The sequence below is a fragment of the Odocoileus virginianus genome, chromosome 3 (assembly GCF_023699985.2).
Source record: "Odocoileus virginianus isolate 20LAN1187 ecotype Illinois chromosome 3, Ovbor_1.2, whole genome shotgun sequence".
NCBI lineage: Eukaryota > Metazoa > Chordata > Mammalia > Artiodactyla > Cervidae > Odocoileus > Odocoileus virginianus.
Window position 1 is genome coordinate 48362692 of NC_069676.1, and position 15577 is coordinate 48378268.

The following is a 15577-nucleotide window of genomic DNA, read 5'->3' on the forward strand; positions in this document are numbered from 1 at the left end:
ACTTTGAGATGAAAAAAACGAAGCAGGCAACTCCATAAAGTACAGTTTGAAGTTTATTGTGGGTACTGACATACAGCCATGTCACTTACATAATGCAGGTATTGTGAATTTACATACAGCCAAGATCCAGAGGCACTCACAGCTGCACTCTGCAAACGGGATACCTGAGATTTAAAGGGGTCAAGGCTAAAAACAGAATTTGACTACCAAGTAAGCTGCACATCTGCATCCATGGGAACCTGGGCTTTTTCCTCTCTGAGGGTCTCATGACCGTTAACCATCTGTGTCAGCAAAAGGCATCCTTTCAGTTTTTTTTTTTTTCTTCCAGTTTTCATATCAGATGAAGGCAAGAGTAAAAGCTGTTAGGTAAGTTATCTGGCTTGGGTACACTCCTTGTGACTAGAGTAAAGCTCAGTTATGCAGAGAGAGGAGGGGGCAGGACTGTGGGCCTAAGATGAAACTGAAAAAATGGAGCCAGTGAGGTTTGGCCACACAGATCGGCAGTTTATTTAGCTGTCCCTGTGATTCTTTGAGTCTGTAGTCTGATGACCTGTGTAACTCTCCCATCAATGTAATAATGTGCATTATCTGTTCCTATCTGTGTGGTTCTGGACACTGGAGGGACGCAGGCAGGAGAAGGTCTATGTTTACATGCCTCTCCCCACTCCTCTTTAGGTCCCCGTTGAGGCATATCTAGATTCCTTATGGATGTGACTGCCTCCTCGATGTGATGAAGAACCCTTAGAAGGGACCCTTAGAAGGAACAGTCCCTCTTGGTTGATGTCCTAGGTCACTGAGATAATGTGGTTCAGGGGACATATACTGGTAATTGCTGTATGAAGGGGTCCAAAGAAGCTGTGAAGGGTCTAAGATGATATCCTGTTTGCAAATCAAAGAACAATCATACATTTGTATATTAGCATAATTGCAAAATCTCTGGTTCAGAGAAGGTTAAATTACAGCATCTTGCATCAGTTCCCCATTCTCAAGCTCCCCCATTATTACCTGACAGAATGAAAATCAGTGTACCTCTGTAGGCAGAGAGGCTATACACTACAGGAGAGCAACCTTGAAATTATCAACCTCAGAGCTTAGGTAGAATGAGTGGCATAGCTGTCTTTCCTCACTGGGGGTTGGAGGAAAAAGAAGAGTAAGAATAAGCAAATGGCTCTGGGTTTTATAACCTTGGAAGGGAGCAGCTGCGTCTTGGAAAATGCACCAGAGAGGATCCTTCCAGGCATGTTTACCATTCAAACATCCTTTAACACAGGTTCTAGTAATCTGTTCAGAAAACCCCCAATCGCAGGGAAACCCTTGGTTCTCCCACGCAGCCCTAGACACGCAACTTTTCCCTGCCCCTTCTGCCCCCGTAGTTCCTTTCTATGGTGGGGAGGGTATGGTTTCTAGCAAGTTAGGAAGAAGAATGTTTAAGTATAATGGATTCCCTGCTCAGCAGTGTGCCCGGTAAACATCTGCTGAGTGAATAACACGGGTCTGCTGTTTAAGGTTTTAATAAGGATGGGGCAGAAGGCTGGTTGGTTGAGAAGTCCTGACGAGGGTCTCCGGGAGCCAGGGTAATCTGAGCCAATTCATTCCTCTCCCTTCTCTTCCCCCGGCCTTACGCGAAGCCTCGGGCTCCTTGAAGCAGCGCCAGGGTTCCTGACACCCCCATGGTCAAGGCCGAACGCGCACAGGCTGGGACCACGCCGGAGATCATCGGGGCGTCTTGGTGCTGGAGGGCTCCAGGGTCCAGAAAGGGATTTCCGTCCAGAGTCAGGTCATTTACCTCGGGCAGCTCGTCTCGCCGCGGTTCCCTGCTTAGCTTGTTGCAGCTGAGATCAAGCGCGCTGAGCTTGGGCGGCAGTCCTTTAGGCACTTGCTCCAGCCCAGCGAACGACAGATTGAGAGAGCTTAGCGCCCTGGGCCAGACACACCGGGTAGCGCCCGGGGCGGTGGCGCGCAGCGAGTTGTGGCTGAGGTCCAGGCTTCGGGGCTGCACCCTCGCTGCCTCCAGCGCCGCGCACACGCCGCTCAGCGTCTCCATCCCCGCGTTGCGTAGCGCTAGATATTGGAGGGCCGGGAACTTGTGCGGACAGAGAGCCGCCATCAGCCCGCTGTCGCCGAGACCGGGATTGTTAGACAGGTCCAGGGTGATGAGAGCTTCGAAGGCGGAGAGCCCTGAGCAGGGAAAGGCAAGCGAGTGTGCTTGGGCAACGTTCAGCTCCTTGAGCCCAGGCTTGAGCCACTGCTGCAGTTCGCCGAGCCAGGCGCGTCCTGTTGCCCACGATACGTTACGGAGACTGAGGCTGGTGAGCGCAGGCCCAGCGGCTTCCAGAGGCGTCGGGGGCGTCGGGCCGGTTACCTCCAGGTCCTCAAGCGTCAGTTCCTTGAGACGGGAGTACCCGAGCGCGCGCAGAACGGCGACCAGAAGCTGAGCGGGAACCTGTGCAGCGCCCAGCTTGAGTCGCCTAACGCGCAGAGCCTTGATTGTGTCAGCATACTGCTTCGGGTCGGCGTCAGTTCCCTTGAGAAATTGTTCCAGGCTGCGGCCGCCGCCACGGATCTCCACCTCGACGGCAACCATACACTGAATGGCGCTAGACCAGTCAGGCTTGGGATCCGTGAAGTTGCAGACACAGCGGAAATCGTCGTCGTCCAGCTCGCAGGGCTCTGTGGTGTCCGCAGACACACGCAGCAGCGGCGGCAGCAGCAGCAGCAGCAGGCAGGGCACGCACACCTGGAAAGACAGCGGAGGTCAGGGCGGCCCAAGCCGGTTCCTAAGGTTCCCCGAATAGCCCCCGCTTCGGCCCCAAGAGCATACTCTCACCATAGTCGGTAGATCCTCAGAGCCTCTGCCTCTCTCTCTGGTTGTCAGCTGGACTGTGGTTTCTTTCCTTTTCAGTGGCTCACGCCGGCTTCCAGGCTCCACAAACCTATCTGTCCTTACTCTTTGGCAGCCTCTGAGAGTTTATGTAACCCTGTGATGTCGCTCTGCTCCCCCTTCTTTGAACCCTGTCACTCCCCACCTTTCTTCCTCCCAGCCACCCCATTCGCTGCTCTTCCTGGAAATTTCGCAATGAAGGATGTTGCCAGGAGAGGGGCTATAACAGGAAGGATCTTGCAAGGCATCTATTCCTATGACCCAGGCAGTGCCCGGATGACTCAGATGCCTCTAGGCTTGTCTGGGTTGGAGAAAGAGAGATCCCCAGTTCCTCAGGCCAGGATTCTCAATGTCCCCTGCCCCTACCCCAGTGATTCAGGCTGGGTACTTTCCATAACTTTTCCCTAGTCTTGGTGGTTGTTATTAACTTCTTGTCAACCAAGTTCAACTCCCTGAATATCCTCAGATATTTAACTGGATATATTGTGGAAGAGACTGCAAACTTCATTTATTGACTCCAAGGGACAGTTCGAGAGAAGGAAGTTGGTCTAAAGAACAGCTTCCCCCCAATGTGCTTTTTTGTTTTTTGCTGACTTGTTCTTTAAATGTGTTTATTAAGTTACAGGTTTTTAATTTTTGGGGGGGAGGGGGGCCCTGCTGCTTGTGTGACCTTAGTTCCCTGACCAGGAATTGAAAGTCCCCTGCATTGGGAGTGGCAGTCTTAACCACTGGACCACCAGGGAAGTTGCAGACACAGCAGAAATCTCCATCCATCAGCTCTGGTGTGTCTTGCTGCTGCTGCTGCTAAGTCACTTCAGTCGTGTCCGACTCTGTGCGACCCCATAGAAGGCAGCCCACCGGGCTTGCCCGTCCCTGGCATTCTCCAGGCAAGAACACTGGAGTGGGTTGCCATTTCCTTCTCCAGTGCATGAAAGTGAGAAGTGAAAGTGACGTCGCTGAGTCTTGTCCGACTCTCAACGACCCCATGGACTGCAGCCTACCAGGCTCCTCCGTCCTTGGGATTTTCCAGGCGAGAGTACTGGAATGGGTTGCCATTGCCTTCTCCAGGTGTGTCTTAGGAGAAGGTAATCCTGATAGATTCTTTTTTTTAATCGAAGTATAATTGATATACAATGTTACGTGTAACAGGTGTGCCCTGTGGTGATCCATGAGTTTTAAAGTAATAGCTTTCTTAAAAGTAGAGAAGTCTATGTGTTGAACAGAGACACTTCGGCCAAGTGCCTCACTCTCTTAGTTTCCACTTCTCTATCCTGAAATTTGAGAAACAAGATATTCCTAATATAATTTTCTCACTTGCACCTAGCTCTCTCCTGCCCTCTCCCCAGCACAATTCCTATGTCCTAGGAAGGAAAAGCTGGACCTGTGTTGAATGAGGGCTAATTAGTAACTCACCTACTCTTTCAAGAAAAGAAAAGCAAGTGTCCCAGAGGGTGCGGAAGTGTTACCAAACCAGGTTCATTTGGCCAACAGGCATTAAGCCAAACTCTGAAACCCTGAAGTTTGTAGAAAGGATTTAGTCATGAGGAATCTGAGGAGCAGGAAGAACAAATCTCACATTTACCTCCTCAATGGAAAGGGGCTTAGGATACTTATGGGTGAAGGGTGTAGATTGGTTGGAGGTGCAGAAGAAGGTGATTGGGGATAGGAAAAAAGGTGAGGTAATCAGTACTCTGCTGGTGTGTCTGAGTTATATGCTTCTTCATGGGAGGCACATTCATAAAATGGTAGTATTAGCATGGTCTGAGGGTGAAGTTTTAGCCTTCTGACATCAAAAGGCCATCCATCCAGCACTCACACAGACCTGGTTGGAAGGTTGTGGTTTCAAGCAGTCTTAATCAGCTGGAATGTGAACTGGACAAGAGCTGACTCTAAGTTCCTGAAAAATCGGCTTAAGGAACCGTTACTATAGCAATCCGTACATCAGAGGTATTGCCCACGAAGAGGTACTAATGGAGTCTTGTGACATACTGTGTAAGCTACATGAAGGTATGTCATTTGCAAGAACAATTAAGGCTAAGGCGAGCTTGATTGATGAAGGCAATTTACATGATATTATTTATTAAGCTATAGTTCAAGAGATCTAGTTGATGACTGCCCTCAATTTCAGAAGGGCTGTACTTTTAAAAGAGCCCTTGTAAGTCTGAACTTCTAGATTTCTGGGCAAAGAGCTACATAAAAACATATGAATTCTCACTTCCCTTTTCCCCAGAAGTAACTACACATCTGTCCCCAGTGCAAACAAGGAGCCCACATTGGACCACACTGCCTCCTGTATGTCCTGTTGGCATGTCCTAATACCCAGAGTCATGCCTAAAGCCCAGACCGCGTCACTGGGACATCCCTGAGGACCAAGATGTGTGAAATACGCCAAATGACTGCAGTCAGACAAACAGGCTTGGAATCCCAACACTACCACTAAGGTTGTAGCAGTAGCCCTTCATTGTTGTCTTCAGCAGAGTCTCTGCATTCAGAGGACCCAGGCTACTGAAGCCTGACTCCTCAGCAAATTCCATCACCTTAACAACAAAGATCTACTGTGTAGTGCAGAAACTCTATTCAATATCTTATAGCAACCTGTAATGAAAAAGAATCTGAAAAAGAATATATATATATGTGTGTATATACATATGTATATATGAAAATATATAAATGACTGAATCACTTTGCTGTACACCTGAAACTAATGTAACATAAATTAACTATACTTCAATTTTTAAAAATGGTTTAAAAGATTCCATCATCTTAGGGGAGACACTCCAAGTTAAGAGGGGCAATAATGGTTTTGCAAAGGTCCCCAAGTCACAGCTTCATTCAAAAAATATCCACCATTTGTCTACCAAGTGCCAGAGCTGATGCCAAGTCTTGGGATGCTGATCTGATCATCACACAGTTCCTCAAGTACTCTAGAAGGTGGGGGAGGCAAATGCAGACACAGAACTACAGTCCATGGTGAACAGGATTCTTACACAGGAGAAAATAAGGACTTGTGGGAGCTCTAGAGAAAGAAACAGCTAGGCCTGTAATAGGACATGGGGCTGTTTCTTACAGGGTTAACAGTGTTGCCAGGCAGATAAGTGCAATAAAACAAACAAACAAAAAACAAGCCCTCCTCCCTCACCAAAAAAGAAGAAACAAAAACAAAAATAGTTTGGGCTGCTATAACTGAGCAGACACTCTGGGAAGAGCATAGATTTTTCCTGGGGACTTGCCTTATCTTTCATATTATGAGAAAGATGTAGGTGTCAGAAGCCAGCCTGTCCCATAAGGAAGGGGACAAGACCCAGATCCTATTCCCCAGCTAGATCATGGTGCATCAATAATGATACTCAGGGAATTCCCTGCTGGTCCGAGGGCTAGGGCTCTGTGCTTCCACTAAATAAATAAATAATGCTCAATAAATGATTGTCCAGAGGCTGGATGGATGCTGAGCTGAAGGGAAGATGTGGAGGATAAGATGATGTTCTGCAGATATTTAACTACATGTTTCATGGAAGAAATCAAAGACTTCCTTGACTAACTCCAAGAAGTGGAATTAAATCCAAGGGAAGGAAGTTGGTTTGAAGAACAGTTGGTTTGAAGAACACTTTCCTTTCTTGGATTTGTTCTTACTTGCACTTTTGCCTAAGTAGTAGCTTTCAAAAAATTGTTGTTGTGTCCATCTCTTTGCAACCCCACAGACTGCAACACACTAGGCTCCCCTGTCCTTCACTAACTCCCAGAGTTTGCTCAGATTCATGTCCATTGAGTCAGTGATGCTATCTAACCATCTCATCCTCTGCTGCCCTCATCTCCTTTTGCCTTCAGTTTTTCCCAGCATCAGAATCTTTTTCAATGAGGCAGCTCATTGCATCAGGTGGCCAAAATATTGGAGCTTCAGCTTCGGCGTCAGTCCTTCCTGAATATTCAGGATTGATTTCCTTTAGGATTGACTGGTTTGATCTGTTTGCTGTCCAAGGGACTTTCAAGAGTTTTCTCCAGCAACACAATTTGAATGCTTCAATTCTTTGGTGCTCAGCCTTCTTTTTGGTCCAACTCTCATGACTACTGAAACTTTTTTTGGCAAAGTGATGTCTCTGCTTTTTAATATGCTGTCCAGATTTGTCATAGCTTTTCTTCCAAGGAGCAAGTGTCTTAATTTCAAAAGATCAGCAGATTCTATAAGAATTCTTTAACTTTTTTTTTTTTTTTCTTGGCACACACCTTGCCCAGGATCTTAGATCCCCACCAGGGATTGAACTCTCTGTCCTCAGCAGTGAAAGCACGGAGTCCTAACCACTGGACCACCAGGGAATTGCCTCAATAAAAATTCTTAAGTGCTACCAAGACTCTACTCTCTTGGAGTTTTGAAGGGTGTTTGGGAGCAGAAAACATCAAACAGTTGCACTGTAACAATGACAGCTGTGAAAAGGGTTATGAAGAAGTGTATGATGCTACATGCTCTCAAACAGGGGCACTGGTCCAGTTGTTCTGAGTAGGGCAGTGGATGTTTTGAGGATGGTGTTAGTTAAAGTAAGGGGGCTGGTTGTAGTAGAGGTGGGGTGGCAGAGACTGGGCTCCAGACAATGGAACAGCCTGTGCAAAAGCCCAGAAGAGAAAAAAGTGCAAGGCTTGTTTAGGGAACAAAAATCCTAGGAGAGATGAGTAAGGCACGGCTGGAGAGGTATGCAGGAAATAGACCATGTAGGGCTTAGTTGGGCACAATTCAGATTTTTGAGGGTATGGAACAGTTTTTGTTTGTTTTGGCCGCAACGCCCAGCTTTTGGGATCTTAGTTCCAGAGGGCGGATTGAACCTGGGGCTATGGCAGTGAAAGTGCCTATTCCTAACCAATGAACTGCCAGGGAATTCCCTGGAACTTGGTGTTTAATTCACCAGTGTTGCCCCATTACCTAGTAGATTAGTGGTGCTCAAAGTTGATTAAACAATTACTTTATTGTAAAAATAATGCCATTCACTTTTATGCAGAACAGTGATCCATAATTGTATTTGTCTCATTTTTCTCACCTGTAAAATGGGGATTTTTACTCTCCAAGCCAGGCTTCAGCAATACGTGAACCGTGAACTTTCAGATGTTCAAGCTGGTTTTAGAAAAGGCAGAGGAACCAGAGATCAAATTGCCAACATCTGCTGGATCACAGAAAAAGCAAGAGAGTTCCAGAAAAACATCTATTTCTGCTTTATTGACTATGCCAAAGCCTTTGACTGTGTGGATCACAATAAACCGGAAAATTCTGCAAGAGATGGGAATACCAGACCACCTGACCTGCCTCTTGAGAAACCTGTATGCAGGTCAGGAAGCAACAGTTAGAATTGGACATGAAACAACAGACTGGTTCCAAATAGGAAAAGGAGTACGTCAAGGCTGTATATTGTCACCCTGCTTATTTAACTTATATGCAGAGTACATCATGAGAAAGGCTGGGCTGGAGGAAGCACAAGCTGGACTCAAGATCCCTGGGAGAAGTATCAATAACCTCAGATATGCAGATGACACCACCCTTATGGCAGAAAGTGAAGAAGAACTAAAGAGCTTCTTGATGAAAGTGAAAAACGAAAGTGAAAAAGTTGGCTTAAAGCTCAACATTCAGAAACATTACGGTCCCATTACTTCATGGCAAATAGATGGGGAAACAGTTGAAACAGTGGCTGACTTTATTTTTCTGGGCCCCAAAATCACTTCAGATGGCGATTGCAGCCATGAAATTAAAAGACGCTTACTCCTTGGAAGGAAAGTTATGACCAATCTAGACAGCATATTAAAAAGCAGAGACATTACTTTGTCAACAAAGGTCTATCTAGTCAAGGCTATGGTTTTTCCAGTGGTCATGTATGGATGTGAGAGTTGGACTATGCTGAGCGCAGAAGAATTGATGTTTTTGAACTGTGGTGTTGGAGAAGACTCTTGAGAGTCCCTTGGACTGCAAGGAGATCCAACCAGTCCATCCTAAAGGAGATCAGTCCTGGGTGTTCATTGGAAGGACTGGTGTTGAAGCTGAAACTCCAATATTTTGGGCACCTGATGCAAAGAGAGCTGATTCATTTGAAAAGACCCTGATGCTGGGAAAGATTGAGGGCAGGAAGAGAAGGGGATGACAGAGGATGAACATCACCGACTCAATAGACATGGGTTTGGGTGAACTCCGGGAGTTGGTGATGGACAGGGAGGCCTGGCGTGCTGCGGTTCATGGGGTCGCAAAGAGTCGGACACGACTGAGCGACTGAAGTGAACTGAACTGAAAATGGGGATAACTGTCATGGCAGCGTCCAGGAATTAGCTAGCACTCATCACTGAGATGTCATTGTTATTGGTGAAAGGGCATTCGATATTTTCAGGGTAGTTTTTTTGGTTGTTGTTGTTGTTTTGTTTTGCTTTGGGGGCTTTTAAAGCGGCACTCAGGATTTTAGTTCCCTGATTAGGGATCCAACCTCGCTGGCCCCAACGGAAGCGCCGAGTCTTAACTACTGGACTCCAGGGAAGTCCCTTTAGAACTCAGGGTAGTTTTGTTCCTTTAGACTGTGTTAGGGGCAGGAAGGTTGTGTTTGCTGACACTAAGTAGCCGGGGGTTTCCAGTGTCGGCAGCCGAGAAACCGAAGGCAGAGGGACAGTTTGTTTAGTCGCAAAGTCATGTGGGATTCTTTTGCGCTAGGGTCCTCTGTCCATGCGATTTCCCAGACAATACTGGAGTGGGTTGCCACTCCCTTATCCAGGGATCGAACCTGTCTCCTGCATTGGCAGGCGGGTTCTTTACCACTGAGCCACCAGAGCAACTCCAAGCCGCAGCTGCTACTTGGGATTCGCTTGGCTAAAGGTCCCATCCCTCAATCAGTGGCCCCTCCCCGCCCTCGCCCCACCCAATCCTGTCTTTTCATCTTCCCTCCCTCGGTCTGCCCCACCCTCTCGCCGCTTCGCCCAGGCCGGCCTGTGGTCGCGCCCCCTCGTTCCGCCCCGCCTTCACTTCGCTGCGTGCCCCGCCCACTGGCGCCTCCCTTTCCGCCCTGCGCTGCGCCTGCGCAGGCTGTGGCCTGTTTTGGCTCTCTGGGTAAAGTTGTTGGCTCTCCAGTTCGTGCAGAATTTTTCCACTTCTATCATGTGGAGCAGACGGCGAGGCCTCCTCAGGCCGTTAGGCTGCGGAGTGGAGGAGCTACGGTGCCGCCGGCGGGAGCGGGAGGCAGGTGCGGGTGGGCGAGGGAACACGGGAGGATGGCGTTATGGAGGTCGGAGATGGGGCAACTGGACGAGCCCTGGGTTGTGGGTTCCCCTCCCATGCTCAGCCGTCTCTTTTCCCCTCAGCACTGCGGAAGGCGCGGAGGGAGCAACAGCTGGTTAGCAAGAGGCTGCTGAGAGACGAAGCTACGGAGGAAGCCGAAGGGGGATGTGTGGTCGTGATCCTCGGAGAAGCCGAGGTGAGCGGTCAGGGTGCGTGGTGAGAGTCACACCCACTAGGCGGCAGATTCCTTCTGTTGTACTGGACGGCTGTCTCCAAACCTGAACGCGGAGCCTTCAACACCTCTATCCGTCTAGTGCTCAGTCGCTTCAGTCCTGTACGACTCTGTGTCTCCCATGTACTGTAACCCGCCAGGCTCCTCTGTCCATGGCGTTCTCCCGGCAAGAATACTAGAATGGGTTGCCATTTGCTTCTCAATCCGTCTGGTGGGCCAAGCCAGAAACCAGGAAATCATTCTTGACAACTCTCTTCCTTAACCCCACACCAATACATCATCGAGTCCTCCCCTCCCCTCCCCTCTCTTCCCCTCCCCCCCCTTTTTTTGCCTTCTACCTCTTTACATGGCGTTGCCGTCAATAATGACAGTACCCTTTTCTCTACATACTTAATAGAAGCCTCTTAACAGGTCATCTACCGAAAATTTTGCCTCTCTCAAATTCATTCTTTGGGAGGGGGGTTCAGGATGGGGAGACACCTGTACACCCGTGGCTGATTCATGTTGATGTATGGCGAAAACCACCACAATATTGTAAAGTAATTAGCCTCCTATTAAATTAATTTTTAAAAATTCATTCTTTACACATCAGGCAGATGCGTCCAAAATCCTTCCTCTGATCTACACACTCTAGCATAGTATAACTTCTGCCATTTGCAGTCTTGTCGGTTTACTCATTTCAGCCACATTGTCCTCTTTTCAGTTCTTGGAACAATATACCAGCCCCATTCTTCTCTTATGGCCTTTGCATTTGCTGCACCTAAAGTAGGTCTGCAGAATGTTAATTATACTAATTGTTTGCTTGTTTGTTACCTTTTTTCTAACTAGACTTTATCCACAGGAACCTAGACTTTATCTTATTTGTCATCATTGAAAATTCAGATGCTTATACAGTATCTGGTGTATAGTAGATGCTCAGCATTTATGAAATAAGTGAACAAAAGAACTTATTTCAGCTCATTTATTCATTTAGCAAGCATCAGGCATACTGTATGTTCACACTAGGTTTATGTGTATAGTTTATGAAGAACTTATACTTAGGTTATGTCATTTATTCATTGTGTGTCTATTTTGTACCAAGACACCTATGCTGGGTACTCAGGTACACAAAAAAGAAAAGAGTCCCTTTCTTTGACATGTTCCCAACCCACTGAAGGAGACAGATGTGCTCCTACCTGTGGTGAAGGAAACATGAGGTACAGTAGAAACCACTGAGTCTTCCAAAGGATACCAGAAAGAACTAACTTCCCAGAGGCAGTTAGAAGAGAAAGCTGAAGTAAGTGAAGGACCTGTGGATGGTATCCCATGCAGAAGGGATGGATATTGCAAAAGCTTGGAAACATTAAAAAAACAAGTCATGTTATGCTAAATGTTGTTGCAATGTCAGTTGTATGGGGACAATGGCTGGAGGGGTAGGTTATGCCAGGCTGAGAGATTTAAATATTATTTTTGAAATAAGCCAGTAAGACACCAGAGTAGATGTTACTCCCATTTTTCAGGTGAGAAACTGGGTTTAGTCCCCTGTAGAATAAGTGGCAGGACTGGTATTAAATGCAGTTTTGATTCCCTCTTCTGTCCACTCTACTGCAGGGTTAGCATTTATTAGCCATAATAGTGTGAATGACAAGTTCTTGGGATCGTGCCATATTGGAGGGCTCACAAGTGAAGTAGGCAGAGCAGAATTCATGCCTTGCTATCTGGCATCGATGTGTTGCCATGTCTCATTTCCCTGCCCTGTGCTGCAGATCCAGGAGTTCCTGCGGTTGGCCCAGCGGGGGATAGAGGAAAAGGAGAGGGAGAGGGCTCTGGTCAGCCTTCGTCGAGGCTTGCAGCACCCTGAGACACAACAGATCTTCATCAGGTCAGTGTGGATGATGTGAGTGGGTGGCTGGGGCACTGGGGGATGGACAGGGGTGTGGAGGGGATGGGCCGCTAACTGAGAAGGACTCTGGTGCTCACTCATGTAGGCTGGAGGGCAGCATTCGGACCCTGGTTGGGCTCCTGACCAGCAACCAGGCCCTGCTGCAGCTTGAGGCGGCTCGGTGCCTTCATGAGCTCTCTCACTCTGAGCAGTCTGCGGTGGCTGAGGCCTGCCTGCCAGCAACTTCCTACCTTCTCACCTACCTCTCCAGTCACAGCTCAGACTTTATAGTAAGCTCTGTCCTGTCCTACCTTGTTTTGGGTTTGGATTTAACAATTGTGCTTTTGGGTCCAGTTTGAGCTGGCAGGTAGGTTAAAGAGGAAAACCTGGTTCCCTGACAGCCATAGCCATACATGCAGCATCACCTGCCCACTCCCTTGTGCGCAGATTCTCAAGGACTGGGATGCTTCATCTTTCCCATTCCCACCCTAGCCCCTGCCCACGCACACCCCCCAACCCCATCCACCCCCGGCCTGAGATCCTGAGGTAGGCCAAGCCCAGTGCTTTTGTTGTTCTGCTCTCAGGAGCTCTGTCTGTATACCCTGGGTAACCTGATTGTGGAGAGTGAGGCTGTGAGAAGGCAGCTTCTGCCTCAGGGCATTGTTCCGGCTTTGGCTGCCTGCATCCAGGTGAGTGTCCACCTCCTTTCTTCCTCCTGGAGTACCCATCTCCTCACACGGCCCACCTGCTCTGGTTAGGCAGCTGCAGCCTCTTCTCTGCGCTAAGAGGTTGAAAGTCGTAGGAAACCTTACGGCCTAGCTTCCAGAGTCAGACCCCTGCTCTGCTCCTAGTCTCCCCGTCTGACTGTGCTGGAAGCCCTTGGATATGCCTTGTCCCAGCTTCTGCAGGCTAAGGAGGCTCCAGAGAAGATCATCCCGTAAGTCAAACTCATGTGTAGGCAGGTGTGACCTACTCGGTAGTGTAGCCCCTGGATGCCTGATTGAGTCTTGTTTCCAACGCATTGGACATTTTAACCCCATGCGCCTGACTGGGAAGAGCTTTGGGTTTGGGGCACTTTGCCACCTGCTCTTCGGGTTTGGGAAGAGTGATTGACATCTTGCCTTCCATGGTTCCTACTCAGAGCTCTGCTTCTACTGACAGCTCCGTCCTGGGCTCTACTCTCCCCCAGCACATACTGCAACTGTTACAACCCGGCCCAAAGCTGAACCTTGGGGTAGCTGTGGAGTTTGCCTGGTGCCTTCACTACATCATCTGCAGGTAATAGGGCAATTGGGAAAGTGCCAGACTTCCCCTGGGGCTTCCTTCCATGACACTCAGGCTTTAGTTTCTGAAATTGTGGGGATGAGTCTTCTTTCTTCTCTGGTCCTCTCTTCTTGGAGCCCAGGGAACCCACAGACCCAGGCTGTTTGCCAGCTTAATGTAGGACTGAGTAGTGACTGCTTGCTTCCTGTTGCCCAGCCAGGTCAACAATGCCCTGCTCATCACCCAGGGGGCTCTAACCACCCTGGGGCTGCTGCTCTTGGATTTGGCTGCGGCTGTCCAGAGAACTAAGAATGCAGGACTGGAGCTGGTACGTGGACAGGCCAATATCTGGGTGACCTTCTGATTCAGTTCCGGCTCGTGTGCAGGTTGCCCCTTCCTCCTTAAACCTGAACCCCTGCTTGTCTTTACAGCTGGTATGCCCTGTTGTTCGGTGTCTAAGCAACTTGCTGACAGAGGCAGCAGCAGAGACTGTGGGAGGGGCAGTGCATCTCCGAGATGAGCGTGTTGTGGCAGGCTTATTTATCCTTCTGCAGTTCTTCCTCCAGGAACAGCCCAGCCTGCTTCCTGAGGGCCTCTGGCTCCTTAACAACCTCACTGGTAAGCACCACGATCTGCCTTGGCCTGGACCTTTAGCTCCTGGGAATATTTCTTCTTGATCTGGGCTGAGGTGGGTAGGATTGGGAGTGGGTTGGTTTCATGCCTGAGTTGGAGGAACTTCACTCTGACATTTTCCCTTTCAGCAAACAGTCCTAGTTTCTGTACCTCCTTGATCTCCCTGGATCTGATTGAGCCCCTCTTGCACTTGTTGTCAGTGTCTAATGTTGTGAGCGTATTGGTAGGTATTTGGGTCCCTTGGGTCCAAGATATGGTGGCCTAAGTGTAAAACTGGGAGCAGACCTGAGCCCTCAGAAGTACCCTGAGCTGAGAGCTGGCAGGTGGTGGTATGGATTCCTTCAGAGCCATACAGTCACAGAGCAGTCTAGGTGTGAGGTCCTAAACTATAGTTTACTAGTTATTAACCTTGAGCATGTCAGCTAACCACCTTAAACTTCAGTTTCCTCATTTATAATTGGGAATATAATCCTACCAGAGGGTGCCTGAGAGGATTACAGAATATACATATTAAGAGTGCTTGGCCTGGTGACTGGGCATGTGGTTAGCACTCCATTCCAGCTATCTTTAAAATCTTTGGGTTTCATTGTTTGTGGGGACTGTGTACATGTTTCTGTCTGCAGGTGCTCACAGTTCTGTGCAACGTTGCAGAGAAAGGTCCTGCTTACTGTCAGCATCTATGGCCAGGGCTCCTGCTCCCCACCTTGCTGGACACGCTGGCCCTCTCTGACACTGAAGTAGTAGGCCAGAGTTTGGAGCTGCTGCAGCTGCTGTTCCTCTATCGGCCAGGGGTGGGTTTCTGGCCTTAGTCCCCAGTCCCCCCTGTCCCACCATGGCCCCCTTCCTTACAGTCTTTAGTTAGTTCTCTGGGCCTGGCTAGCCTATGTGGGCTCCAGGTTCAAACTTCTGTACTCTTTTTGGGAATGCACTCTTCCAAGAAGAGGTGGGCTAACTCAAGGCTGTGGTGTTTGTGTGCTGCAGCTCAGGGACCCAGTGTTGAATCTCTTTCTTCCCTGCTCTCAGGCTGCCCAGGCCTTCTTGCAGCAGTCAGGGCTGCAGGCCTTACAAAGGCATGAGGAGGTGGCACAGCTTCAGGATCGCGTGCATGCTCTCCAGCAGACAGCTCTTCATGGGTAACTTGACTTCTGAAAGTCATGTACTCCACTCCTTACCTCCCATACTCCCATATCCTGGCCCATAAATCCCCTTTGGGGGTTTAGAACCATAATGGTATCATGCCCTCAGCTCCCACACCTAAGCCTAAGCCAAGACCTCTGGATCCCAGCTCTTCCCCTTTGACCCAGCACTGTCCAGGCAAGAGGACCAGATGGAACTCAGTGTGGTGTACTTAATACAGGTCCCTGGAATCTCCTTTTTTCTTTTTTTTTCCTTTTTTTTTTTTTTTTGGATTCAGTGGCTCATGGCTTTTGATGGGACAGAATAAAATAAAGTCTTATTTTTATATTCAACTGCTTTTCC

General features: G+C 48.6%; 2 protein-coding genes across 4 annotated transcripts; one reads left to right on the forward strand and one right to left on the reverse strand.

The window, feature by feature from the left end:
• Nucleotides 1-35: 35 nt before the first annotated feature.
• On the reverse strand, nucleotides 36-3055 carry CD14 (CD14 molecule). Its single transcript, XM_020880670.2, has 2 exons — nucleotides 2828-3055; nucleotides 36-2737 (listed from the first exon to the last, which is right to left on the reverse strand). The coding sequence occupies exons 1-2, from the start codon at nucleotides 2828-2830 to the stop codon at nucleotides 1619-1621; spliced, it is 1122 nt and encodes a 373-aa protein (XP_020736329.1). The 5' UTR covers nucleotides 2831-3055; the 3' UTR covers nucleotides 36-1618.
• Nucleotides 3056-9893: 6838 nt separating this feature from the next.
• On the forward strand, nucleotides 9894-15567 carry TMCO6 (transmembrane and coiled-coil domains 6). 3 transcript variants are annotated; one of them, XM_020880657.2, is made up of 12 exons: nucleotides 9894-10074; nucleotides 10193-10305; nucleotides 12087-12202; nucleotides 12309-12492; nucleotides 12787-12891; nucleotides 13054-13139; nucleotides 13364-13480; nucleotides 13682-13793; nucleotides 13897-14083; nucleotides 14227-14321; nucleotides 14722-14889; nucleotides 15122-15567. In XM_020880657.2, the coding sequence occupies exons 1-12, from the start codon at nucleotides 9990-9992 to the stop codon at nucleotides 15233-15235; spliced, it is 1482 nt and encodes a 493-aa protein (XP_020736316.2). In that variant the 5' UTR covers nucleotides 9894-9989; the 3' UTR covers nucleotides 15236-15567. The 3 variants fall into 3 exon arrangements, with proteins under 3 accessions (XP_020736316.2, XP_070321594.1, XP_020736317.2); XM_070465493.1 differs by lacking the exon at nucleotides 13054-13139 and having other exon boundaries at nucleotides 13344-13480; XM_020880658.2 differs by lacking the exon at nucleotides 13054-13139 and having other exon boundaries at nucleotides 13686-13793.
• The last annotated feature ends 10 nt before the right edge of the window (nucleotides 15568-15577 follow it).